This window comes from Grampus griseus, assembly GCF_964374135.1.
Source record: "Grampus griseus genome assembly, chromosome: 2".
NCBI classification, from domain to species: domain Eukaryota; kingdom Metazoa; phylum Chordata; class Mammalia; order Artiodactyla; family Delphinidae; genus Grampus; species Grampus griseus.
Genome location: NC_139018.1, coordinates 34,606,280 through 34,631,969, shown reverse-complemented (window position 1 = coordinate 34,631,969; position 25,690 = coordinate 34,606,280). Strand labels below are relative to the sequence as shown.

General features: G+C 34.9%; 1 protein-coding gene across 3 annotated transcripts in view; it reads left to right on the top strand.

Moving 5' to 3' along the window:
* PALS1 (protein associated with LIN7 1, MAGUK p55 family member) overlaps positions 1 to 25,690 on the top strand; it is a 104,484-nt gene that overhangs the window by 24,586 nt on the left and 54,208 nt on the right. For 2 of the 3 annotated variants that reach the window (XM_082647467.1, XM_082647466.1), the window contains exons 2-3: positions 4,926 to 5,006; positions 11,599 to 12,121. In XM_082647467.1, coding sequence (XP_082503593.1) covers positions 11,755 to 12,121 — 367 coding nt within the window. In that variant the 5' untranslated portion in view covers positions 4,926 to 5,006; positions 11,599 to 11,754. Of the gene's footprint in view, positions 1 to 4,925; positions 5,007 to 11,598; positions 12,122 to 25,690 lie in introns of those variants that run through there. The other variant, XM_082647468.1, reaches the window with a different exon arrangement.

Here is a 25,690-nt window from a genome sequence, read left to right as displayed (position 1 = left end):
AGATGCCAGTGGCACCCCTCAACCCAGTCCTGACAATAAAAAATATGTCTAGACATTGTCAAAATTCTCCTGGTGGGGACAGGCGGAAGGCAGAATCACCCTTGATGGAGAGCCACTGTAATCCAAAAATGTTTTAAGAAGAGTCAAGGTGATATTTATAAATAAATGGTTGATAAACTGGTAAATGAATATTTTAGGATATAGATATTTAACAAATGATAAATGCAGCATTATTTTTCCAGCTAATTTTTCCATGTTGTCTTATTTTTATTTTTGTCTTAAGGCAATCATATGGCCTAAAATTACAGGGTGAGAATAGGAACTTGAAAATTAAATCTTTCTGTTGCAGATATGTTTTATATACAACTTTTGCCAGTTATGTCCAAAGCTGCTAAGTCTCTGAAAGTTTTCATCTGAGAAAGATGTGTCTTCTAAGCTATTGACATGGCCTTATTGATATCCAGTTACATTGAGCAGGAATCATACCATTCTTTTTTTTTGTCTGTGAGAGCAGATGACTTATGTGGCTTTAAGTTATATGTTACCCCTACTTCCCTTTGAAATATTTACTCATTTGATTTCTACTTTGAGGATTTTTTTCAAATGAAGGAATTTGCTTCCATTCTATACAAATATATCTGACATACTACATTCTAAATATATAAATAGTTTTAAAGCTGTGAGTGTAGCAGTGGCTTCTTTGGCATGCAGTTATCTGGATGATAAATAAAGATACGTTTATCTGAAACCTAAACCATAAACTAAGTAGAATTTTAGAAATGCCATTATTATAGGACTTGTCAGAATGTTCCATTAAAAAATAAACCCAGGACATTTGCATTTGGTCTTTTTCTTAAGTTAAGGGGCTTGGTTTGTCAGTTGTATGAATCTGTTTTGCAGCTTAAAAAAATTTACATTGTTACCTATTGAATTCAGTTTACTTCAAATATATTATTTTTTATTTTAAAAATATTCTGTTTAGTTCTCCATAAGGAATAATTGAAAAAACTAGTTTTTCAATTAAATCTTTGGTGAGTTTATATATTTTTGCTTAAATTGTTGTCACTAGTAATTTCTGAGCTAGTACTTTTCATGATTAGCCCAAATACAGTTGACGCTTGAACAACATGGGTTTGAACTGTGCAGGTCCACATACAGGTGGATTTTTTTCAGTAGTAAATACTATAGTATTACAGGATTCATGGTTGGTTGAATCCATGAATGCAGAATTGCGGATATGGAGGAATCACCTATACGGAGAGCTGCCTGTAGGTTATACATTTTCCATTGCACAGAGGGTTGGCGTCCCTATACCCGTGTTGTTCAAGGGTCAACTCTATTTGAGTTTTGACTTGTATTTACTTAGTTTTAGATATAGTTAAATTTCTTCTCTGTGAAGATGACGTGTGGGGCATTCATTGTTGGAAACTAAAATTTTTGCATTGAGTTAAACATTTATTGAGTAAATAGGTTTTTTTAATGTGATGTCAGTAAATGACTTGGTCTTCTTTTAAAATTGGTTTTGTTGAGATATAATTGACATGTAATAAGATGCAATTTTAAATGTGTAATTTAAAATCAGCTCAATAGGTGTAACTTACATTAAAATTTAATAATTTTAAGTGTTCAATTTGATGAATTTTGAAAACAACTTTATCGAGGTATAATTTACATTCCATAAAATTCACTTGTTTTACAGGTACAGTTTGAGTTTCATTAAATTTATATCGTGTAGATATCACTGAAATCTAGTTTCATTACACTTCCATCCCATAAAAAAATTCCCTTGTCTCCTTTTATAGCTAGTTTCTGCTCCCATCCACAGCTCCAGGAAACCACCAAACCGCTTTCTCTAACAGCACTAATTTTGCCTTTCCTAGAAATTTCATTACAAATGGAAATCATACAGTATGTACTCCTGTGTCTGGCATTATGTTTTTGAGGCCATCCATGTTGTTGCATATATCAGTAGTTCATTCTTTTTTATTACTGAATAGTATTCTGTTTTTTTAATTTATCCATTCACCAGCTGAAGGACTTTTGGATAGTGTCCAATTTTAAGTTATCATTATTAATAATGCTTCTATGAATATTCCGTATAAACCTTGTGTTTTTTTACAACTAAAAATATGTATTTCTCATATGGAATCAGTGGGTTATATCATAAGTGTATGTTTAACTTTTTAAGAAACTGTCAAACTGACTACTGTTTCATGTTCTCACCTGTATTAGGGTTTCAGTTTCTCCACATCCTCTCCAAAGCTTAGTATTGTCAGTCTTTTAAATTTTAGCCATTTTACTGTGTTTGTAATGGTATTTCATTGTGTTTTTTTAAACAGCTTTATTGAGTTATAATTCACATACCATGTACAATTCATCCATTTCAAGTGTACAGTTCAGTAACTTTTAGTATATTCAGAACTGTGCGACCATTACCACAATCAATTTTAGTCTTTTCATCACCCCTCAAAAGAAACGTGTACCCCCCTTAGCCATAATCCCCCCACCCCACCCCACCAGCCGAAGGCAATCACTAATTTACTTTCTGTCTCTCTAGATTTGCCTATTCTGGATATTTCATAACTGGAATTATACAGTATGTGGTCCTTTGTGACTGGCTTCTTTCAATTCTGTTTTTAAAGTTCATCAATGTTGTAGCATGTAGCAGTACTTTCTTTTAATTGCCCAATAATATTTCATTTTGGATATACAACATTTTATTTATCGGTTGATGGACATTTGGATTTTCCCCCCCACTTTTTATATTAATAACGCTGCTGTAAACATTTTTGTACAAGGTTTTTGTTTGGACATATATTTCATTTCTCTTGGTCGTATACCTAGGAGTGGAATTACTCTGTGTTTAGCCTTTTGAGGAATTGCCAGACTATTTTACAGTGTGGCTGCACCATTTGACATTCCCAACAGAAGTGTATGAGAGTTTCAGTTTCTCCATCTCCTTATCAGCACTTGTCTTTTTGATTCTAGCCATCCTAGTGGGTGTTGTGGTGTCTCATGGTTTTGATTTGCTTTTCTCTGATGACTAATAATGTTAAATATCTTTTTATGCACCTGTTTAATAAAGCCATTTGTATATTTTCTTTGGAGAACTGTCTATTCAGGTCCTCTTCCCACTTTAAAATCAGACTATTTGTCTTTTTATTATAGTTGTAAGCGTTTGTTACATATTCTACACGTAGGTCCCCCATCAGATAAATGATTTGCAAACATTTTCTCCCATTGTGTGCATTGCCTCTTCACTTTCTTGATGGTGTCCTTTGAAGCACAAGGTTTTAAGTTTTGATCATGTCTAATTTATCTATTTTCCTTTTGTTGCTTGTGCTTTTGATGTCCTGTCTTAAGAAACCATTGCATAATCAAAGGTCATGAAGATTTATTTATGCCTGTGTTTTCTTCTAAGAGTTTTATAGAATTCTTACATGTGTGTTTTTGATTCATTTTGAGTTAATTTTTGTATATGGTGTGAGGTAAGAGTGCAACCTAATTTTTTTGCATGTGGATATCTGGATATCTAGTTGTCCTGGCACCATTTAAGAGACTGTTTTTTTCCCATTTAATTGTCTTGGCACCCTTGTTGATAATCAATTGCCTGTAAATGTTAGAGTTTATTTCTGGTCTCTTAATTCTATTCCACAGATTTCTGTCTATCCTTATGCCGGTATCTCATTGTGGTTTTAATTAGCATTTTCCCTAATGATTAATGGTGTTGAATATCTTTCCAAATGTTTATTTTTTGCCATTTGTACATCTTTGGTGGTCAAATTTCTTGCCTCTTTTTAACAATTGTATTATTTGATTTTCTGAGTTATAAGAGTATTTATAGTGAATATAAGTATTTTGCAAATATTTCTCTTTTTATAGCTTGCCTTTTCATTTTCTTAACAGTATCTTTTAGTGGCATATTCTGGGGTGGCTATTCTGCCACTTTTTCAGTGGATCCTAAAAACCTTGTGGTATCAACACATCTTTGCAACTGATTGGATAATAAGGCTTGAGGAAGATTTAGATCTAGATAGTGCTATAATTAACAATAGTGGGAAGAAGTTCAGGTCAGTTTGGGATATATTGAAATTGAGATTCTGGTGACATCCAGAAAGTAAAAATGTACTTTCTGTTCCCTCAATCTGGAACCCTTTATTTCTGGATCTTCCCACAACTGACTTTTTTTTTTTTTTTTTTTTTTAATCATTCAAGTCTCAGCTTAATTATCATCTCCTAAAATAGGCCTCCCCTGACCATCTTATCTAATGTTGCCCCTTCCAAACATCACTGTCTATTGTATAACCCTGTTTTACTTTCTTTATAATTCTTTCTCTGAATTCATCTTATTGTGTATTTGCTTTTTATTATCTTTTACCCTATCAGAATGTAATCTCCCATTAGGACAGGATCCTCTTCTATCTTGGTCTTCAATGTAGCATCAACATTCCCCCCTCTGAATTAACTGTGGTTCTTGTCTGTCAGATCCTTTTTGAATCTTTTTGGATCCTAAACTGCTCATTTTCTTGACTTTATGAAACTATTTATAAGGTTTAAAATGGATCCAGAAGTTGTAGTTAAAGAAAAAAACCAAAAACTGCCTTTTTGTTTGAGCCTAACCTAGAGATAAAAAAAAAGTCATTAAAAATCATCTACAAAAGGGTCTTGTGCTTTTTTTAAAAACTTTTAAACCAGTTATGTTTACCTCTTTCTTATCATTGACTTCAGGTAATTTATATTGATTTTAATTGATGTTCATTAGAGATGGGTGTGTGTACATTTTTATTGCTTTATACTGAGAAACCCTAGTCATCTGAAAACAGAATTGGATATCATATTGAATTAACTTTTCTCTGCCATTCCCTCCCTCTAAAAGACACTACAGACTTTTACACTTGATTAATTGTCTCTTTTCTGTTTTACAGAGTAAGAAAGTTAGTCTGAGTTCTGTGAAAAATCAGAGAAGAACTAAGGATAGTAGACAAGGACTTTCCAATTTGCATAATGTAAGTTCTTTTCACTATTCTTGGCCTGAATTTTGTGTTAGCTGACAAAGCTGTTTCTATGGAAACAAATAGTGCAACTTCTTAGAATGTCAGAGGAATGCTGATCACTTAAAATGAGACTTCCCAGCTGCTGGTCAAAGGGCATTACTCCTGGGAGAAGGGGAGGAAGGATGAATTGAAAAAAAAAAATCTAGAGTTCTAAATGCTAGTGTAGACCGACTGTGTTTTCATATGAAGTATATGTTTTACATATCCCTTTGCCTAAAAGTTAGGATACTGATTATATAGAAACTGGTCTTCCTGCTAACAGTTCATGTTTCCCAGCTCTCACACAAATGGTTTTGTTTCTTGGTGTGGAGTTTTCAGTGGGCCTATATCCCTATATCCCTATTTCAGGCCCCCCAGTCTCAATCATTTGTACTTATTGAAGCTTGTTTAGCTTCTTTTTACCCCCTTCTTCTGTATTCAATTCACATAAGCAGAGCCCTTTCTCTCCACTAGTTCAAAGTTAACATTGAAATAGCTTTGGCCTATGAGCCTGAAAATTCATTTTCTTCTTTTGTGGAATGTGTAAAGAGTTTTGCTTTGTTTTTAAAATTTTTCTTTCTTTTTTTTTTTTCCATGGGGGTGTGGGTATAATAAGCTGGGACTTTGATTAGTATTTGAAATGTGGGCCTTTGAGGCATTTTTATTTATTTATTTATTTTGCGGTACGCCGGCCTCTCACTGTCGTGGCCTCTCCCGTTGTGGAGCACAGGTTCCAGACGCGCAGGCTCAGCGGCCATGGCTCACGGGCCCAGCCGCTCTGCAGCATGTGGGATCTTCCCGGGCCAGGGCACGAACCCGTGTCCCCTGCATCAGCAGGTGCACTCTCAACCACTGCACCACCAGGGAAGCCCTGAGGCATTTTTAAAACAATTTATTTATAATTAGAGTTTTGAGATGAGAGGAATACTCTTAGGACCAGCAGCTTGTAACTACATTGTCTGCATAAGTCAGTCTTTCATTTACATATAAGGAGGTAATTCTCTAGTTCAGTTATTTACCAGCCTCCAAATTGTCAAACAAAGGACTGTAGGGTTTTTTTCTCACCCCCCCCCGCCCCCCCACACCCCGCCCCGAGAGTGAGAGAATAATTCCTTTGGACTGGTACTCTTTCATTGTTTATTGTTATGTGATGACTACATAAATGAGCTAGAATATTCATGGTTTGCCTGTTTAAAAATTATAATGATCTTTAATGCTAAAGCTGTGGGACACAGCATAATGTTTCTTTGATTCTGGAAGAATCTGTCATGGACCTCATGAATTAACTTGTGAGCATTATGAAGTCTTTAGGAGTGTTGGTATGATGAGATCATTATTTAACTGGGGTGATTTGGAAATATTTCTTGAAGGAATAGTGATTTATGGTAGATCTTGAAAGCAGAAGATGAAAGGAGAGCAGTTCTTATTTCTTAGTTCGTAAGACATTTGGGCAGGAAGAGAAAGATATGGGATAGGCAGGCACAAATGAGGAAGCTAACTTAGAAGCCTTGTACAGGAAAGTAGTAAAAGATACAGTTAGAAAGTTTGGATTTACCTTGTGAGTTTAGACTCTGTTCTCTAGGCAATATGAAAGCCATCAGATGTTCTGAACACAGGAGTAATTTGCTTATATGGTTAATTAGGCGTTTATCCCTTAACTAGTTATCAGGGCTATAGAGATCAATAAGACAGATCCTTGCTGATTAGATCATTTACCTGTATGACGTATAATCACCTTGAAATTGTGTCTAAAACTAAACCTGTAATGCCCTTTAATTTATCGCCCCTTCTATCGAATTCTCCATCTTAGTTAATGACATTGCTGTCCACCTTGTGACCCAAAGATAGTGGCCATGAAGTCACACTGCCTGGGTTCATATTCTGAAGCCTCCAGTTTGCTTGGTCTTATACTAGGCAGTGTCACGGATCCAGAGAAGGGTCGGCATGGTTCCTGACTTCCAAGCGTTTCTAGTCTGGGGCAGACAGACAGAGATACAAATAGCTGTAGTCGAGTTTGATCAGAGATGTGGTAGGGATTGTGGGATTTCAGAGGAGGCACATATCCAGTTTGGGAAATTATGGAAATCCAGAGGAGGATGTATTTGAGCTGAGACTTAAAAGGAAAATAGGCAAGGATTAGATCCTAGGCAGCCTGGTTCTGGAGCCTGTACTCTTAAACATTGTGCGGTCTTGGGTAACTGGGTAGATACAGTGGCATTGATTAGAATTGAGAATGGAGGAAAAGGATCAAGGAGAATAGAGGGGATTAAAGGGAAATATGAGTTTAATTATGGACACATTAATTTCTAGATCTCTGTGAGACATTTTGGTAGATAAACTAATGGACAGGGATCCTGTCTCTGTAGCCCCAGTACCTAGCCAGGGGTAAGTGCTCAACTAAATTTATGTTCAGATCACCCCTTTTTTCTAAATCTTTGATGGCTTTCTTACTGCCTTGAGATTAAGGACTTATATTTAAGACCTTTCATAAGTTGGACCCAGTCAAATTTTCTAGCCAGTATTCTCTTATACAAACTGACTGCTATAGTTCAACTAGCTTTGTTTGTACTTTTCCCATACCTTTAATTTTTTGTCTTCAGTTCATATGGCCTCTTTCTTTTTCCTTCATCCTGTCTTCAAGGCCTACTTCAATCCCCATTCCTCATTTATAAAACAGGCATATCTGGACCTACTTTTAGAGTTTTAGTGAGGATTAAATGAGTGAATACTATGTGAAGTGCTTGCAGTAGTGTCTGGCATAGAATTATGTGCTCAGTAAGTGTTGTAGTTGTTGTTACTACTACTACTACTACTTCTTCTTCTAGTGTTACTACTTCTCTCCTTTTTGCCCTGCTATATGAAATATAGACACCAAGTTTTAGGAATTCTGTAACCTACATGCTTCTTTAATATAACTTTTCTTCATTCTCACTATCTTAAATTAGTTCAGGACCCCATTTCTTTCTTTCTTTCCCTTTCTTTCTTTCTTTCTTTTGGCTGCATTGGATATTTGTTGCTGTGTGCTGGTTTTCTCTAGTTGCGGCGAGCGGGGCCTACTCTTCCTTGTGGTGCACAGGCTTCTCACTGTGGTGGCTTCTCCTGCTGTGGAGCACGGGCTCTAGGCACATGGGCTTCAGTAGTTGTGGCACGTGGGCTCAGTAGTTGTGGCTCGTGGGCTCTAGAGCGCAGGCTCAGTTGTGTGGTGCATGTGCTTAGTTGCTCCGCGGCCTGTGGGATCTTCCTGGACCAGGGCTTGAACCTGTGTCCCCTGCATTGGCAGGCGGATTCTCAACCACTGCGCCACCAGGGAAGCCCAGGACCCCATTTCTTACAGTTGCCCTCAAACTGGTCTCATTGCCACCCTTCAGTCTATCCTCTAGTCTTCTACCAGAGTGATATTTCTCTAAAAGTGAGTGTGATCATGTTAGTCCCTGCTTTAAATCCTATGATGATTCTTACTACTTTCAGGATAAAGGTCAAAGTTTTCATCTGTTACTCTTCTCCAACTGGCCCCCTGCTTGCCTTTCTAGTTTTATCATTATTCATGTATGACATGCTCCCATTGTCCCATCCAGCCATTTTGCATTCCATTCTACTTTATACAAGTGCCGTATTCTCACGTTCTTCCTTCCTTTTGGTCTTGTGTTTCCCTCTGCCTGGAATAGACTGTTCTATCTGGCTAATTTTTAGTTGTTTTTTGAAATGCTGCTGGAAGAAATGTGTCCTTATGTTTTGAGGGTTTGCTTTGACTATCACAGACTAAATTTTAGAGCCCATCGTCTGAATTTATAACATTTCTAAGTTCAGTTGAACAAATACTTAATGGGCATTTCCTATATGACATGTATTGTGTTAAGTACAGGGAAGGTATAAAAATAAGACATGAATGACCCGTTTTTAACAAATTTAGAATCTAATGAGGAGAAATCAACTGAGAAGAATAATCATTCATTTTCTTTGCTGTCTCGGCCAGTGGACTATGAACACGCTAAGGGAGATGTGACCAAAATGGAGATTTAAGTGAATTAATATCAGGTTGCAGAAATTTTTCTGAGGGTAAAAGACTAGATCCAGATAGACAAGCATGATTATAGTCCAAGCATGAGAACTCTGACTGAGATCACCTGGCCTAGTTTCTCTTGCATGATTGTAATTTCCACCTCCATGATTTAGTACAGTGAATATGGACACAATCTTATAATTTTTAAGCTAAGTTTTAATTTCAAATCATAATTTTTGTAGACCAGCATATATATAAATAAAAAATACTCATGATTAAGTTTGATTTTTAATATCCCATAAATGTTGTAAGTAGAGAAAGTTGAGAGTTTTAATTTTCTGGAAGTAAATATACTCCTAAATTTTAAAAATTAAACATAGCACTACAGTAACTCCTACATAAATTTCTGCTTACTTGTAATGAAAATATTAAATAAGATAAATTTGCATTTGCATATAATCAATATTATAAAACAAGAATTATCTAACATAATTTTTTTAATATATAAATTTATTTATTTGTTTTATTTTTGGCTGCATTGGGTCTTCGTTGCTGCACACAGGCTTTCTCTGGTTGCAGCGAGCAGGGGCTACTCTTTGTTGCAGTGCACGGGCTTCTCACTGAGTGGCTTCTCTTGTTGCGGAGCATGGGCTCTAGGCTCGCGAGCTTCAGTAGGTGCAGCACGCAGGCTCAGTAGTTGTGGCTCGTGGGCTCTAGAGCGCAGACTCAGTAGTTGTGGCACACTGGCTTAGTTGCTCCGCAGGCATGTGGGATCTTCCCAGACCAGGGCTCGAACCCGTGTCCCCTGTGTTGGCAGGCGGATTCTTAACCACTGGGCCGCCAGGGAAGTCCCTATCTAACATAATTCTAATAGCTCTCGTTTTAATGAAAAAGAAGGCAATTTAATGATAAATAAGGTATTTCTATGTAGATCGCATAATTATAAAAAAATAGAGCTATAATTTGGACGGAAGACAGAAAAATCTACCAGAGTTCTTGTGAAAATGTAATTCTAGTGGCTCATGTAGCTTGCATCTATTTTCCTGATTATTGGTCTAGTGGTTTTCCTGGTAGTCTGGGTGGGTTTGTGTTAAGCAGTCTGTGACAAGATGTTTGCTTGAGAGAAGACTGGCTGGCATTAGGAATATCATCTGAAAACTCAGCTTTTGCTTAGTTGGCATGTTCTCTAACCAACCTATTAACTGGAGTGCTACTCAACTCAAGGAGGTAGTAGGTTTATTATTGTAAATATTTTTAAAGTCTTGAGCAAAAGAAGACTAATTAGATTTAATGTGTGGGTTTGCACATATATAAATAATCTGCCTATTTATGCCCAAGAAATGGCTTGATGAAAAGCCATTGTCATCCAGTAAAATATTTTTCTTGTCTAAAATATGTTGAAGGATTTTTAAAATAGGAGAATCAAATTAATACTAAGAATTAATATAAGTATAAATAGTTTTTAGTTCTAAAACTTTATCTCATTTAAAACTCAGAACAGGGGACTTCCCTGGTGGTCTGGTCGTTAAGACTTCGCCTTCCAATGCAGGGGGTGCGGGTTCAATCCCTGGTTGGGGAGCTAAGATCCCACATGCTTGCGGCCAAAAAAACAAAACATAAAACAAGCAATATTGTAACAAATTCAATAAAAGACTTTAAAAATGGTCCACATCAAAAAAATCTTAAAAAAAAAAAACTCAGAACAATTCTATGAATAAATTTTCCAAAGGAATCTAAGGTTCAGAGAGAGAAACTAGTCTTAAATCATAAAGCTAGAGGAAGTAGCAGAGCCAGAATTAAAATTCAGTCTTCTGGTCTCCAAGTCCAATATGTTCTTGTTTGCTGTATAGTGTGACTTTAAAACATTTTTGAGTGGTAACAGATACTACCATTTTCTCTAAATGAATCCTCTGAAAGAATTAACCCTAATTCTTTTTTTACTGCCACCAGTTATAAAGACTGATAACTGACATAGTCTTTTTCTCACTTAAGGTAGTTTTATCCTGTAGATGCCTTAGCTGCTAATTAAAATTTCTTTTTCATTGGGTATCTTCTTCATCTCATAAACTCCGAAAAGTGAATTGTCTCCCATAGTGCTGCCTTTATATCGAGTCAGCAACATGGCTTGCTGTATGCCAGGTTCTTTAGGAGTTAACTAGGAAGGGATTTCAATCTCATGTATATTAATTGAGCATAAAGGATTGTGTTGAGACAACTGTAAAGATGATTAAAATACTTTTACACCTTAAATATCTCATTCTCTACTAAACTAGTACCCAGAACCTTCTTATTTTCTTGCTGTGCTAAACTTTCTAATACATCATTTTTCTTAGCTGTAAAATTAAACAGTATACTTGAGAGGGTACTTTTTTTTCTTGAAACACCTTGTTTTCCTCAGATCTATAAAATGAAAGGAAAATATTTAATCTATATAGCAAGATAATATTATATACTTATGAGATATTTTCTATATTGTGTAGAGATAGAGATTGGAAGTGGACTATGTAAAAAAATCTACTTTTATATTGTAATTCTTATACTTTTTTTCCCCATCTTTCCCCTTAGATTTCCTTCATGGATACATTTTCATAGCATTATTATGTGATGTGAGAAGTTTTTTTTTTTTTTGAAGTAACATGGATTTTATACTACAGAATCAAGAGATTGGCTTTATAGGAAAAATTGAATTATAAAAAGTGGTACGGGTTTTTATAGATAACCATGACAACATCCCATATGAATGGGCATGTTACTGAGGAATCAGACAACGAAGTAAAAAATGTTGATCTTGCATCACCAGAGGAACATCAGAAGCACCGAGAGATGGCTGTTGACTGCCCTGGAGATTTGGGCACCAGGATGATGCCAGTACGTCGAAGTGCACAGTTGGAACGTATTCGGCAACAACAGGAGGACATGAGGCGTAGGCGAGAGGAAGAAGGGAAAAAACAAGAACTTGACCTTAATTCTTCCATGAGACTTAAGAAACTAGCCCAAATTCCTCCAAAAACTGGAATAGATAACCCTATATTTGATACAGAGGAAGGAATTATCTTAGAAAGTCCTCATTATGCTGTGAAAATATTAGGTAAGTAAAAACAGTAGAATACTAGAAAATGTTTTGCTTTTGTTTCTCTTGCCGTGACATAAATGTGTATAGGAAGGAGGAGGGATATAAGAGAATGTAAGTAATAGCAATTTGAATTCAGACCAAGATCAGTTCCTTTCTTGGAAAGGCCATATGACCATTGTTTACTGTTAGCCATGTAGAGCTAAAGCACATATCCTAAGTGTTCAGTCACTACAACATAATTTTTATATCTAATCTTTGAATTAAAAATTTATGTATGAGGCCTAACTTTTAAAGCCTTGAAATTCACATTTTATTTCAAACTCAAACTTTTATATCAAAATTACTGAAAAGTAGTTTTCAGATTTTGAATTTCTGATTTCCTTAAGGTTAGTAAAATAGTAACAAAATTAATATATGTAGCTTAACATTGATTTGATTTTCTTTAATTAATGGCTGTTAATGAGAACTGGTGCTATTCCTATGTCATAATCCTATACTAACTATTCCCAAATTTCATTTTGTGACGAAAACAAAAAAACTAGTGACATGAGATATTAATAGATATAAATAAAAAAGAATTCTGTGATCAAATAAATTTTGAGAACACTTGGTTAAATAAGTTAAACAGCTTCTTATTACAGTACTTCTTGTAGCCTTTATAATCTAATAGGCATTATGAATCTATGAGAGAAATTGATGTCGAATGTGTGTTTCCAAACTTAAAATATTTCATAATTGAACTTAACTGCCCTCTCTTCCTACACACACACAGGAGAGATTCCTGAACTAGTGTCAGTGGTATACATTAACTTGTGTTCCCTTAAAACCAGGCTAACCAAAAGGAAGTATTTTATTTCTTAGTGGTTTATTATTTATAGATGTGAAAAGAGAGACACTTCACTTTTCTATGGAAGGAGAGGGTTTTCGTCGTTGTTGTTTTGCCATTTATTTAAGTGTCTATTGAATCCTGTACTAGATGCTGTAGCAAACAGCTTTCTGTTTAGTACCCAGAGTAGTCCTGTTAACAGGGCTCTGTAATATCCATTACAGAAAAAGAAATTGAACCTCAGTTAAATCACTTGTGTAAGACTCCATGCTAAGTGGTAGGGCCAAGTTTGAATTTGCCTAATCTGGATATGCAGTTGATGTACTGCAAAGAACAGGGGGTTTGAGTGGAGACTGATATCCAGCCTGCTCTTCACTCACTAGACCAGAGCTTTGGCTACCAAGAGTGGAACACCTTTTTCTGATTTACTCAAAGGTACCATATGTACTCTCTCTCTGTATATAGTATACCATATATATTAAATCTGTATATATAAAGGTACCATATATACTATATATGGTATATACACCATACATACTAAATCTAGTCTAGAACAGTTTCTACTTTATCACAACATCTGCTGCTTTTCTTTGCTATACATTTACTAAGGATCCACATTTCTTGACAGAAAGCAGTGTGCACACTTCTCTGTGACTTAAGAAATCATAGGTGTGTTCAGTCATAGTGAAGTCTGCTAAATGCCTTCAGATGAAAGGCATTATAGTGAAAACAGAAAGATTACATATTTTTTAAAATACATTTATGTGAAGGAATTTTATGCTCTTTTTTCCTAAGAGTTTTGTTAGAGTAAAATTGTTTCATTCCCAGTTGCCTCTTATTGGCCTTCATCTCCTACCACTCCATTATTTTATATTAAAATATTCTGTAAATATTCTCTGTGACTTGGAGAAAGCTTACATTGTAACATATCCAACCCAAGCCTGGATTGAGTCTTCTGGGTTTCTGTTTAAATTTCTTTAAGATTAATGTATTTGTCCATTTGCTTTAATTGTATGAGGCATAAAAGCCCATCTAATAGACAATATTCGTGTAATCTCCATGAGGAAACAAATACAGCTTAAGCCAGATTCACTTAGGGAATTTTTATTTATTTTTTTACCTAACCACAGAAAACTGAAGACCATTTCTCTTAAATTTTTTGCTTTTTCCTATTTCTTTTTGTATTCTGCTTGGTTAATTTTTCTATAACTATAGATTAAAGTACAGATATATTTTCTTCCAACTTGCAATCCAGTGTGGTTTTAAAAGTTATCTTTGTGCAATCTTTGAACATAAGGCTGTTTATTATATTTTATTTTAAAGTAATTTGAAATGTAGTACCAGGTATCTGTAAGTCATTTCTTGGTTAGGAGAATATTTCATATTTTGAGAAATAAGTGATAGATTTAATTTTAATACACTCAACACAAATGTGTTAAGTGTTGGAATCATGAAAAGTTATCGTAAGTTATAAGGTTGTTATTGTCAGTCAAATCTTCAGTTTTTGGATATACTCAGTTTTAAGTATTCATTTTAAAATGAAGTATATTAGCTTTGTATCAGACATTTTTTTTCCTGTTTATAATTTGCTAACACATCAGACTACAACAGTACTCCCTTAAAGTTGTATGAGTCTCCCTGCCAGTGTTTTGATTAATATACACATGCCAGGAGACAACTTCTCAGCCTTTTTCACAGCCAGAAACAGCAACCTTGTGTTAAATGAGGGAAGGATGGGGCAACTGATTTATTTCTTTGAGAGGGAGCCTTCAGTTTCCAAATGATACATCATCATTTATCTGTGAGTAGAGGAAATTCTCCTTAAAGAATTGAAAATGTGATTGGAAAGGTTAGATACTTTAATTATCTGGGTGGTGGTTTTTAATGAACATATTTATAAATTCGGCACTGTATAATAATAAAAATGCAGGGATGGAATTAATAGAAAATATTCAGAAAGGATAAACTGAATTTTCTTATTTAAAAGCAGTTAGAATCTTATTGAAAATTAGAAAATAGTGATGTGGAAATTTCAAATGAATAATTAATATTAGTAGTATAAATTATAAGAATTTTGATATATTAGGGAGGCTTTCCGTAAAATTGGCACGAGTTATTCAAACTTGCTTTGCTACAAATACAATATCATTGTCTTGTTCTCTTTCATAAGTAAAGCAAGCTACCCTGTGAGAAAACTTCTGAGAAAAGAGCAGAATGCAGGTAGGATGAGGTAGAGTAGGATCATCTTCAGATGTCTTTAGATTATAGAATTGACTGTTTGATTGATTTTTATAGTCAGAGATAAGTAATTTGGGGCCAGGATTGTGGACAAGTAAATATAGTAGACAGAATATTTAAAGGGAATAAACTAGGAAACATTGCTATCTATCATGGATGTCACTGTGATTATCACACTTTTGAAGAGACCTTAGGAAAGGCATACACACCCACCCATCACACAACCATGGTGAGCTATCTGTTTTGTGGCTAATAAGGAGATTCTTGAAATTTGTGATTAGGGGCTTTCTGATTTACACCAGATGCTACTAGTGTTAAGAAAAAATAAAAAAGACACACCAAGGGGAAGAAAACTAGGATGAATAAAATATTTTCGTAATATTAATAATACCATGTTTCAGTCTTTATTAGTATCTACATATTTTTTGCCAGGTGTCTCTGAATATTCAGACTTTTAAGTCAAGAGTATTCTTGTGTTTGATGTTATAAAATAAAATATTTCTTCCACATTTGTTTCTGATGTTATTTGACTTCGATTGACCGTGGGAAATGCTGGAATTTTGCTGGCTTGTGATAAACTTTTTTTAAGATTGGCTTTTAAAATAAAGTTTATTTAAAGGCAGCAAACAAAATTCTAGTGCAAATAAACCTTGAGTTCATACATTTCTGAGAAGTTAATTATTCTTGCTATTAAATTTTTGCTCAACTGCTATAGATATTTCCAAACTTTATTAGCCATTCTTTGAGAAATTTTTTTTTTCTGGAAATGAAATGATTAGACCCATTGGTATTATGTTTCAAATGTTGGGACATTTGATGATTTTTTGATCTGTTCAGATTGCTAAAATTAGAACTAGCCTAAAATAAAGATTAAAAAATTCATTAGAATATGTGTATAGTCATGTAATGTTTGGTTATTAAATATGCATAATGCTACTGAAAAATAATTAACTGCTATACCATTTAGTCTTTGACACAATGTATCAAAACTTCATTCCACCTATTAAGTATTAATAGGTTTTAACTTTTTCCCTTTGCAAAGACTTGAATCATTTTATGTTCAGAAATGCATGATATCATTACATATTGGTACAGGGATGCCTGGAGTCAAATGTAGAGTTTAAATACTTTTTACCTTCACTTGCTATTGACCTTTGACAAGTTACTTAAGTTTCCTGAGCCTCAGTTTCTGTATTTTATTGAGGATCAAGTGAAAACACATATATAAACATGTTGCACATTGTAAGTTTGACTAAAATTTAACTTTTGTAAGGACCAGAAGCTACCAGAGATTATCTAACCTTTTAGTCCATGAAATTAGTTTGTGGATCTTAACCAGTAATTTTTTATTTCATTTTTTAAAATAACAGGTTTACTATACCATAAAATTCACTCTTTTAAAGTGTACAATTCATGAGTTTTTAGTACATTCACAAGATTGTGCAGCCATCACCATTATGTAGAGTGTTTCCATTACCTCAGAAAGAAACTCTGGACCCATAAGCATTCACTCTCTATTCTCTCCTCGCCCTAACTCCTGACCACCCTAATCTACTTTCTGTGTATTTGTTTATTTGGGACATTTCATCTAACTGAATCATACAGTATGTGGCTTTTTGTAACTGGTTTCTTTTCACGTAGCATAATGTCTTCAGGGTTCATCTGTGTTGTAGTATGAACCATTACTTCATTCCTTTTTATAGCTAAATAATATTCCACTGTATGGAAATACCATGTTTTGTTTATCCATTCATCTGTTGGTGGAATGTTTGGGTTGTTTCTACCTTTTAGCTATTGTGAATAGTGCTGTTACAAATATTCACATACAATTTTTGTTTAAACATCTGTTTTCAATTCTTGGAGTATATACCTAGGAGTGGAATTGCTGGATCAAATGATAATTGTGTTTTAACTTATTGAGGAACTGCCATATTTTCCCCAGTACCTGCACTATTTTACCTTTTCATCAGCAGCATGAGAGGGTTACAGTTTCTCTACATTCTTGCTTCTATTTGTTATTATATCAATATGTCTTTTTAATTTTAGCCATCCTATCAACCAGTAATTTTTTTTTTTTTTTTTTGGCGGTACGCGGGCCTCTCACTGCTGTGGCCTCTCCCGTTGCGGAGCACAGGCTCCGGACGCGCAGGCTCAGCGGCCATGGCTCACGGGCCCAGCCGCTCTGCGGCGTGTGGGATCTTCCCGGACCGGGGCACGAACCCGTGTCCTCTGCATCGTCAGGCAGACTCTCAATCACTATGCCACCAGGGAAGCCCAACCAGTAATTTTTTTAAGAACTAGAAAAAAATAGAAGATATTAAGGTATATTATATTGCATGTAAGTATTTATAAATTTTTATCTCAAATAGGGATGTATATACTGGGTTGAGAAATTTAAAAATACACATTTTTAATGGATCACTAACGAAAGTTTGAGAAATAATATCCAAGTCAAACCCACTCATTTTATAGAAAGGCCCAGAGACTTGAGATGGATTTTCCAGTGATATATATTGCAGCTAGTAAGTGATCCAAGTCATAACTAGGACCCAGGTATTCTGCCTTCAAATTTGGGTCTTTTTCTTGCTCACCAAACTCATTTCAGTTTTGTCCAGAGAAAAATCATGAAGCTTTTGTACTTGATTGAATAGTAGTCATTTCAATGATATTTTTCCATTATCTTATATTTAGGGCTAAGGTTTTTGCTCTACCATCTCTCTCAACTGTCTTTGCTTGTATGCTTGTCTAGAATTTCTTTTTAATTTGTAATGCAATTTTTTAATGATTAATTACTGTTCAGGGTGTTTCATGAGCTTCTCGTTATTTTTAATAAATGCAGTTTAACCTAGTCCACTGAAAACCAAAGCTCAGAGATCTGAATTTTATGTCCTTAAATTTAAAAAGAAAAAAAGAAAAAGGAAAGACAACCCATCCCTACTTAAGTAAAGATTTCCTAAATGAACATTGGAATTTCGAGTCAGTGGATAGATGTACTGGAAACTGGTATAATCTCCTCATACTCAATACTATTAAGTTCCTCATCTGAATAGTCAATTTGACTGTACAGTTTAGGGGAAAAGAAGAAATCTTTAAAAGTGTTCAGGAAAAAGTCATGAAGTTGGTTGAAATATAGAAATTTCTGAGGATAGGTTAAAAGAATTGGTATTATTTAAACAATGAAACGGAAGAATATTAATGCTAGAATAGATATGTAGAAACTGTTTTCATGTGGGGTAAATGATAGCAGTAAGTGAAAATAACAAAGCTAATCCAAGGTAGATGGTTATCTCCATTGCTTTGAAAGATCTCCAGAAACGGAGATTCCGTAGCTTCCTTGAGTAATTTTATTGTTTACCCTTACTGCCAAACAATTCTCCAGAGTCTTGGGTGTTTGAAGATAGAATTTTCAGATAGAGCAACTCTTGGTGATTGCTTTCTGTTGCCCATTTTAGAGTCTTCATTCTTTTATATTTTAGGCAGCCAGGAGAGGGCCGAGAGGAGAGTGTTGGGGGGTGGATTTGTGGGCTTATGTGTGTGTTTGTATTTATCTGATTAATTGTATCCCAAAGCCAAATGTAAGTGATTTTTCTTGCTTTTAGATAATATGTCCTCTCTTTTAACATAAATAATCAAGATTTAACTGTTGTATGAAACGTTAGAGGAAATGGGAAACGTAAAACAATGTCTACTGAACATCAAATAAGAGGAAATAGATCAAACTGCAGGACAAGGCATTTGAACTAGATATAAAGAACTTGCTTCTAGGGAAGTTGCTACAGACTGGAGTTTATCACCAAAGCCAGATTTGCCATGCCTGCCTTTGCCTTCCCCTCAGCACAGTGTCCGTCCTCATTTCTGTCTTCCCTCCATCCTGCCTTGTTCTGGGTACTGCTCTTCCTCCGTAACCCCTTCTTCGTTCACTCCCCGCTCTACACCTGTGTCATTCTTTCTTGCTAGCCCTGTGTTCTTTATTTATCTCTCTACTTCTCTGTCCATGTGGTTCTTTTTCCTTGTGCCTGTTGTGTCTCTGTGTATGGGAATGGGGAAGGGAGCCTCTGATATCTGTATATGGGGAGTCTCTGTTCTCTCTCTAGTCTGTCCTCTCTTTGTTGTCTATCTTCATCATTATTATAAAAGAGGGTACATATTTGACAGGATGGATTTAGCTGCATCTGATTAGATTTTTCAAATTTCCTCTGGAATTGCACAGAATTTCGAAGAACTTAGGTGGTTTTCGTTTAAGTAGCATGTAATCTAATTACTACATCATACAATGGAACATTTCTTATGTGTAGAAAATTTGCTGTTTTGCATAATATGTATTTGTAAAATGCTTTTAAAGATATACCATATAGAAACAAAGTTTTTTAAACCTACAACAAAATACCTTTTGAAATTAAGAATTTTTATATGAAACTAAAATGAACGTGTGTCAGAATGAGAATCCCAGAGTTGATATTGCCAACAATTATTTTTCATTATGACATCATACTTAATATCAAAGAAAAGACCTTTTGTCAGAATTCCATTTAGAATTTTCCAATAAAATTTATCATAATCAGTATTTTAAGACTAATGCGATAGATATTTTTTGCTTTCTCTGTGACCTTAAAACTTTATTGGGCAGAGGCAGCATCATTTTTAATTTCCATTAAATTGATAAACCCTCTGATGAAATTCATGTCTTTATAAATAAGTTTATATCATTTACTGTTTCATATTTCCTTTTACATATTTATTTGTTTCAGCTACATATGGTTTAATCCATATCTTCTTGTCAAGCTATATATTTATATTTAATGAAGTCTTAAAAACTGTGATTGTCTAGTAATTTAATCTGTTCTGTTTGTTCATTAAACATTTGTCATGGAAACATTTGAACCTGAAGCATGAGAGTACTTGGGGAGCTTTCCTGCCTAAGAATGCTATCTGGAAAATTTCCCAGCTAAATTGGCCATGAAAGCAGATATGGAATTTATCTGAAAACTTCCCATTTAAATCATAAGTTATCAATTTTGCTGAGCTACTTAGTTACCCAGGCTAGTGCTACACTATCAAAGATGTTTTTACAATATTTCTCAAAAAGATACATAGCCTTTACATTCACAAGAACTGCAGTTTTGGTTTCTTTTGCTGAACTTTTACAGTGTACTGCCTAGCATACTATTGTGATGTTAGAGTTGAAATAAAATACTCTGAGAAAATATTTGAAGCATAAGACACTTGGTTAAAACAGCAGAAATAAAATGCAACAGTATTATAAAAGTAGCATTTGGAGGGTGTATTATATGTGTGAACATGTACAAACACAGTTAACTAGAGGAAATTCTTCGTACAGGTACATGGTAAAATAGAATGTGTAAGCTCCTCTAAATACTAGTCAGTGTACATTGCATGCTGCTATATTGGGCAGAAAGACACTTTAGGACAGCTTTTCTAAAGCAGATAAATGACATGTCACAATCAAGCCCTAAAATCTAAAAAAGAAACAAAAATTTATCTTTTTTTAAGCCCTTGGTATGGCAGAAAAAGCACTGCCTTAGAAGTTCAAAAAGATTCTTCACCCAGGTGCCATTTTTCTGTATGACTTCATTTTCTCCATCTGTAGAGATTTGCTCTGAACTATGTATGTCTCAGGTTTTGGTGGGTTTTTTTAAATTGGGAAAAGTTTCTCAGATTTTATGAGGATTAAATAAAATAATATATATGTATATATGTCTGTAATACAGATATTGTTCTATGTCTTTCTATTCAATATTGGCAGTGACTAGTGTGTAATTCAGGCCAAATACATATTTGTAGTTTTTCAACTACAAATAACGGGTTGGTGATATTTCATTGTGAAAGCTGAGCTTAAGTGTAAATGATCTCAATTTAGTCTGGCAACATTGATTAATGCAATAAGTCTGGAGACAACTCCTAAAAAAAGATAATTTCAGTGAAAACACTTTTTACTAATTAAACAGCAGAAACGTGAATAGGACTTCATAGAGGTTAGTGAATTTGTAAAGGATGATAATTAACAAGTTTAAATTGGTCTTGATGCTAACCTACAAAATTTGAACCTTAAGCCCAGTTAAAGTTGTTATTTCTGGCACTTGGCATGGTCCTTAAGTTCTCCTGATAGCCTTTACTTAAGTAGATAGGTACTAAGTCAACAGCCTCTTTGGGACTCAGTTGTATTGTTCTGCTTTCAGCCTTCCTATTTCCTATAGATCTTATCTTGGTCCCTCATCTCCTGAGAGAAAGACATTTCCAGTTTGACCCTGAGATTTTTTTTTCTTTTCTGGATTTTAAACTGTCCCGGATGGTCTTTAATGTCTTTAGAATTCCTCAGTATGAACACAATATGAAAAAATTGACCAGATTTACTCTTCCTCTGGAACCTGTATTCCTTACCTAACTTCCTATCAACACGAGAAGCCTACTGATTTCTTAGAATTTTTTTTTCTTTTTTTTTTTTTTGGCTGCGTTGGGTCTTCATTGCTGCACGTGGGCGTTTTCTAGTTGCGGCGAGCGAGGCCCACTCTTCTTGTGGTGCGCAGGCTTCTCATTGGGTGGCTTCTCTTGATGCGGAGCACGGGCTCTAGGTGCGCAGGCTTCAGTAGTTGTGGCACACGGGCTCAGTAGTTGTGGCTCGTGGGCTCTAGAGCGCAGGCTCAGTAGTTGTGGCTCAGGGGCTTAGTTGCCCCGCGGCATGTGGGATCTTCCCGGACCAGGACTCGAACCTGTGCCCCCAGCATTGTCAGGTGATCGATTCTTAACCACTGCGCCACCTGGGAAACCCCTCTTAGAACTTTAAAGCAATCATCCCTTTTGGATTAACCACAAAATTTACTGTTGCCTGGGCTTCCCTGGTGGCGCAGTGGTTGGGAGTCCGCCTGCCGATGCGCGGGACGCGGGTTTGTGCCCCAGTCTGGGAGGATCCCACATGCCGCGGAACGGCTGGGCCCGTGAGCCATGGCCGCTGAGCCTGCGCGTCCGGAGCCTGTGCTCTGCGGCGGTAGAGGCCAAGACAGTGAGAGGCCCGCGTACCGCAAAAAAAAAAAAAAAAATTCCTGTTGCCTCTCTGTGCTGCATCTCAGCTGTTAACTGATATCGTGAAATAAGGCCATTGATCTCCAGTTTTATCTCTCATTAAGCCATCCCTAGTTTAGATTACCCTACCTTACTTTTCCTATTTCCTTGCTGGCTTATGACTACAGTATTTTATTTGTGCGTAAAATATTCTAAAAATGAAAATTCTATGCTGTGTTTACTACGGAAGTAAGAGAGGGCAACAAAAGGAAATACTGAATAGTTGCAAAGGAGGAACTAGAATCACTATAAAGCAGACACAAAAATTCAATACAGCAATCAAGGTTATTTAGTATAGAAGAAAATAGGTGTGAGTGCTTTAGTTATTCCCAAGTATATCATGTCTTAAAATATTACAATAACTGCTGTTAATAAAGCCTGTAAGTCATTGGTTCTTAACCAGAAGGGTACATAGTCAACTTTAAAAAAAAAAAAAATATATATATATATATATATATATATATAAAATTAAAGAAGACACAGGAGATTCTGATTGTGTTTGTGTTTGAGGTAGAACTCAGGACATAAATATCTTTGTAAATTTCCTTAGTGATTCTGATAAATATCCTTGATTAAAAACCATTGTTCTGATACAGCAAGAAAATTTAGTACATTCTACTTAAGACTGCAGGGATATTTATATAATCTCTGTAATTCTAGTCATTAAGGAAAATAATCTAGTAGAAAAATGGTCAAAAGATAAGGAGAATCACAAAATTAAGACGAAATATGTATGCTTTTCTATCCTGTCTTCACTCAACATTAAATTTTTACCCTCTCATTAAAAAAAAAAAAAAAAAAGATAAGGAGAAAATCGATGAAAGAAGAAATGTTAACCTTGTGAAAATACATTAAATGTCACTACTAGACAAAGAAATACGTTTTCCTAACCAGATCACCAAAAGTGAAAAATTTGGGCTGTTTGTAGAAGCAGGCACTCAAGTTCTTTAGTGGTAGGAGTATGAGTTAGTACAAATCTGTAGGGCAGTTTGGCAATATGTATCAAAGTTTTAAATGTTTTTATTATTTGATAAATAATTTTATCCTAAGAATGAATTCTAAAGACATTGGAAAATATCAGATTACAAAACAACATTTACAATGTGACCTCTGTGGTTAGGATCAGCATTTTTTACAAGTCTGAAAGGCTATATATATATAGTATAACAAAATAATACCAGTAGTTATATCTAAGGGGTATGACTACAGATAAAAAATTTTTTTTAAATGTCAGTATTTTAGTGTCTGTGGGTGGCTTTGGTACACAGAGATTATGTAGAAGTTCCTTTGTCTCTAAAATTTTAAATCCCCCTGGGCTTGAAGAGACATAGTAGGGAGTTTGTTACCTTCTGGGCTGTCTAAAGTTGCTTATTGATTTCATTCAGCAGTGAGATCCTGAAGCTCCTGATTTTCTCATTGCCCTGACAACCAGGCTGAGCCGCTTTAAACGATTACTGAAATTTTAAACAGAAGTCTCATTATCCACTCAGAAAGTCTATAGTCTCCTTAAGATTGTAGTCAATTACCTTAACTACTTTGTTGGTTTTGTAATTCTTTTTCCTTTTAAGATATTTAAATGTTTTCCTGTTTTGCTCTAAAGATACTTTAAGGCTATTGAATTCTTTATACTCGGGGGAATTCTTTATACACTTAGGTAATTCTGTGGTAACGTCTTCGAATTTGATGAAATCTGACACTCCATATTCTTCCCCCACCCCAACTTTATTGAAGTGTAGTTGGCAAAAAAATTTTATATATCTAAAGTGTACAATGTGATATTGTGAAATGTTTACCACAATTAAGTTGATTAACACATCCATCACCTCACATAGTTACCTTTTGTGTGTGTGGTGAGAATGCTTAAGATGTACTCTCAGCAAATTTCAGGTATACAATACAGTATTATTGACTCTAGTCACCATTGCTGTCCATTAGATCCTCAGAACTTATTCACCTTAAAACTGACAGTTTGTACTGTTTGACCAACATCTTTAAATTTCCCCTATCTATATTCTGTCTACTCTTGTAGATAACATTAACTTATGGTTAAATTCTGGCTATTTCTCAAGTTTTATTTAGTTCTGAATCACAACTTCTTAGGTCATTCAAATGACAGTTTTGACTTTCAATTTTTTTTCCAGTTTTTTGGTACATTTTAAATTACTAAAGAGCATATATAATTTTTATAAGGAGAGCTAAAGCTGTTTTGATTTGGGGGGAAAAGATAGGGAACTTCAGAATCAACAGAAGAGCTATTCTAACCTATAAAACATTTAACAACTGTTAACTGGTAGGATATAAGATAAATAAGAATGAGTAACTTTTCTACAGGTCCTGTGTGAAGAAAACTAACAGAAAGACTTAAACCAAGAGGTTTTCTGCTTTTTTTTTTTTTAATGTGACTGTATAAGACACAGATATACACAGATACTATCTACTGAAAGTTTCTCCCAGAATCATTTACACTTTTAATTTTAGTCAGCATCTCAATAGGTTTTTCTTTCTGGATGAATAGGAAATAGAGAGTGAGGAGGTATCTTAAAAATGATTCTGTAGCTCATTTGAAGTCAAGACATTTTTGAAAACGTAATGAGCAAGTATTTGTCATATCAATATGAGCAAAGACTATAATACTATTGTAAGAAGATTGTGGTTCTGATAGACCAGTGGACTAGAAACAGACCCTGATATATGTAAGAATTTGGTGGTATCATAAATCAGTGGAAAAGGAGGGATTATTCAATAAATGGTGTTAGAATAATTGGTTAACCATTTGGAAGAAAAGAAATGAAGTTAAAATTTCCCCTCAAATCTATAACAAAATTCCAGATAGATTGAAGTTAACTACAAAATAGAAGCCATTAGAAAATTTAAATGTAGGTAAACATTTAATGACCTAGGGGAAGGAGTTTATAAGCTTAGACAGTGAAAGAAATCACACAGGGAAAGGTGGATCATTCTTAACACATAACAGCCGAAAACTTCTACAATAAAGTTACCACAAATGCAATTAACAGACAGATGGAAAAATTAGAAAACTATTTTGAGCAAATGTGACAAAGTGTATACATGTGCACATATCTACCTCTTGGGGGTCAGAGAAGAGATAAACTGTAGTTCTTAACCATTTTGGGATAACCCTCTTCCAGAAAAATGTATGTGCTGCACGTGCACACTAATGGGAACGTGCATATGTACACATGCCCCAGATTTTCAGTAAAATTTTAGGAGACTCACATGTTCATAGGAGTTCTATGAACCACAAAAGAAGTGCCTGAGTAAACTTCAACCTCCCTGTTAAAGAAGTGGAAGGTTTTTAAAAATGGTAATTTTGAATATTGGTAAAAATATTGGTAATGGGATATAAATTAGTAAAACCTCCCTAGAAAACTCTTTGGCTTTTAAAATGTCAGAATCTTATTTAAAAATTCTGTTTCTTGGAA